The sequence below is a fragment of the Aureococcus anophagefferens genome, assembly GCF_000186865.1.
Source record: "Aureococcus anophagefferens unplaced genomic scaffold AURANscaffold_813, whole genome shotgun sequence".
In the NCBI taxonomy this organism is placed as follows: Eukaryota; class Pelagophyceae; order Pelagomonadales; family Pelagomonadaceae; genus Aureococcus; species Aureococcus anophagefferens.
Genome location: NW_008706101.1, coordinates 114 through 2,083, shown reverse-complemented (window position 1 = coordinate 2,083; position 1,970 = coordinate 114). Strand labels below are relative to the sequence as shown.

Here is a 1,970-nt window from a genome sequence, read left to right as displayed (position 1 = left end):
AGTCGCCGCCGGCCCGGGCCGTCGCGCCGCCCGCGCGCCGCCGCCAGCAGTGACCGGTGCAGCCCTCAGAGCGGTAGGGACCATGCTGTGCCGCACACGGCGCCGGCCGACGTTTACCAAATGCGGGGTTGTGCAGTGAAGTTGCCGCCGACCTTGAGCAAGTATCGCCGGGGGAGTAAGCGCCAAGGGCTCGCCCGGCCCCGCGCCGCGCCGCCGCCGGGCCAGCCCGGCGCCGCCCCGACGCGGGCCCTCGCCCGCCGCCGCCGCCGCCGCCGACCGCCCGCGCCGCCGCGCCGCCCACGCGCCGCCGCCGCCAGCCGCCGCGGCTCCCGCCATAACGACGCGCGCCGTCTTGAGGCGCGCGCCGCGTCCGTTTCTTTACGCGACTTTCTTCCGGCGCCGGGACCTTGCGGCCCCAGCGCCGTCAGTGCGCGAAGCGGCAGTCGCGGCGGTAGCAGCCCGCGCCGTACCGGCAGCGCTTGCGCTCGAAGCCGCCGCGCTGCGCGCGCAGGCCGCCGTTGACCGCGGCGTCGGCGCGGTCGCGGTCGAGATCGCGCGTCCGGCCCTCCGCGATCAGGCGGCGCACCATGGCCTCGACGGCCTCGGTGTCCATGGCGGGCTGCAGCGTCGTCGGCGGCTGGTAGAGGGGCGCGTACGGCGGCATCGACGACGGCGGGCAGAAGGGCGAGTACGGCCCCGGCGCGAGCGCGAACTGCCCCAGCGCGGGCGCCGCGGGCCCCGGCACGACGCCGCCGCCCACCGGCGCGCCGCCGCCGTTCACGAGCGGCGGCGGCGCCAGCGACGGCGGCCGGGGCGCGTCCGGCGACGCCGCGCTCAGCCGCGGCGCCTTCGTGCCGCGCGCGCTCTCGGGCGTCACCGTCGCCACCGCCGCCGCCGCGCGCGCGCGGCGCGGGCTCGCCGACGCCGGGGGCGACGCCGGCGGCTCGTCCTCGACGTCGGCGTCCTCCGTCTGCGAGCCGGCGTCCCCCTCGGGCCCGGGCTCGGGCTCGTCGTCGGCGGTGACGTCGACGGCGTTGCGCAGCGCGACGGCGGCCTTGACCGCGGCGAGCGCGCCGTTCTCGCCGCGGCTGAGCATGGAGGCAAAGTCGTCGATGCGGATGTACCGGCGCGGCCCTAGGGCCCCCAGGGCCGCCTTGGCATCCGCCGGCGTCGCCCCCTCGTAGAGCGCGGCGGCGGCGTCGCACGCGTACGTCTCCGCGTCCGCGATGTACTTGTGGCCCTTGTACGCGAAGAAGCCCGTGCCGTCGAAGCGCGACGTAGAAAAGCCCAAGACGAAGGGCTCGAGCTGGTCGTAGCGCGTGAGGACGATGAAGAGGCAGTGGCGGGGGGCGCCCTCAGGCTTCTTGGCTTTGAGTACTGTGAAGTACTTTTCCCCTCTTTGTTTAGGAATCGACACCGTCCGGGCTAGGGGCGGCGCCGCCGCCGCCGAGGCCGACGACGCCGAGGAAGAAGAACCGGCGCGGGTGGAAAGGCGCGTCGTGGAACGGGCGTTCGACGAGCTCATTGTGGACAGCCTGTAGCGTTATTTGTACTGCAACGTTGAAGACAACACCGAGTATATATCCGATCAATGCACTCGAAGACGCGTATCCGAAAACCGACGGGCGACGACGACGGACGCGCCGAGGCTCTCCTAAAACAGCGCCCTCGAGTTTAAGTTGCCGCAAAGTTGCAGGTCAACAGGCGCTAAAACCGCTCGCGCGACGGTGCGCGGGCCGCAAAATCGGCGCAAATCGCGAGAGCTGCAGCCCGCGCCGCGAGCACGTCGACACACGACCCGCGGCCGAGGCGCCGTCGCAACCAAGCCCGCTTCCGACGGTCCGACGACGACCCGTCGGAGCGCAACTCCCTCCCAAAAGCGGATCCGGTCACCAGCGGCAGCTGCAGCACTAAAAGCACCGGAACCACGCAAATTCCGGCCCCCGGCGACGCCCAACCGGACGCGCCGC

General features: G+C 73.6%; 2 protein-coding genes across 2 annotated transcripts in view; both read right to left on the bottom strand.

The window, feature by feature from the left end:
- The window catches only part of AURANDRAFT_69041 (hypothetical protein), a gene marked incomplete at both ends in the record, with an annotated part of 2,402 nt that extends 2,318 nt beyond the window's left edge, over positions 1–84 (bottom strand). Inside the window, one exon of the mRNA XM_009044789.1 lies at positions 55–84. Coding sequence (XP_009043037.1) covers positions 55–84 — 30 coding nt within the window. The remainder of the gene's footprint in view (positions 1–54) is intronic.
- Positions 85–424: 340 nt separating this feature from the next.
- On the bottom strand, positions 425–1,377 carry AURANDRAFT_69040 (hypothetical protein; the record flags this gene model as incomplete). The annotated part of the gene is made up of 1 exon (XM_009044788.1): positions 425–1,377. A coding segment is annotated over one exon (953 nt), but the record flags the coding sequence as incomplete, so codon positions are not given.
- Between the last annotated feature and the right edge of the window lie 593 nt (positions 1,378–1,970).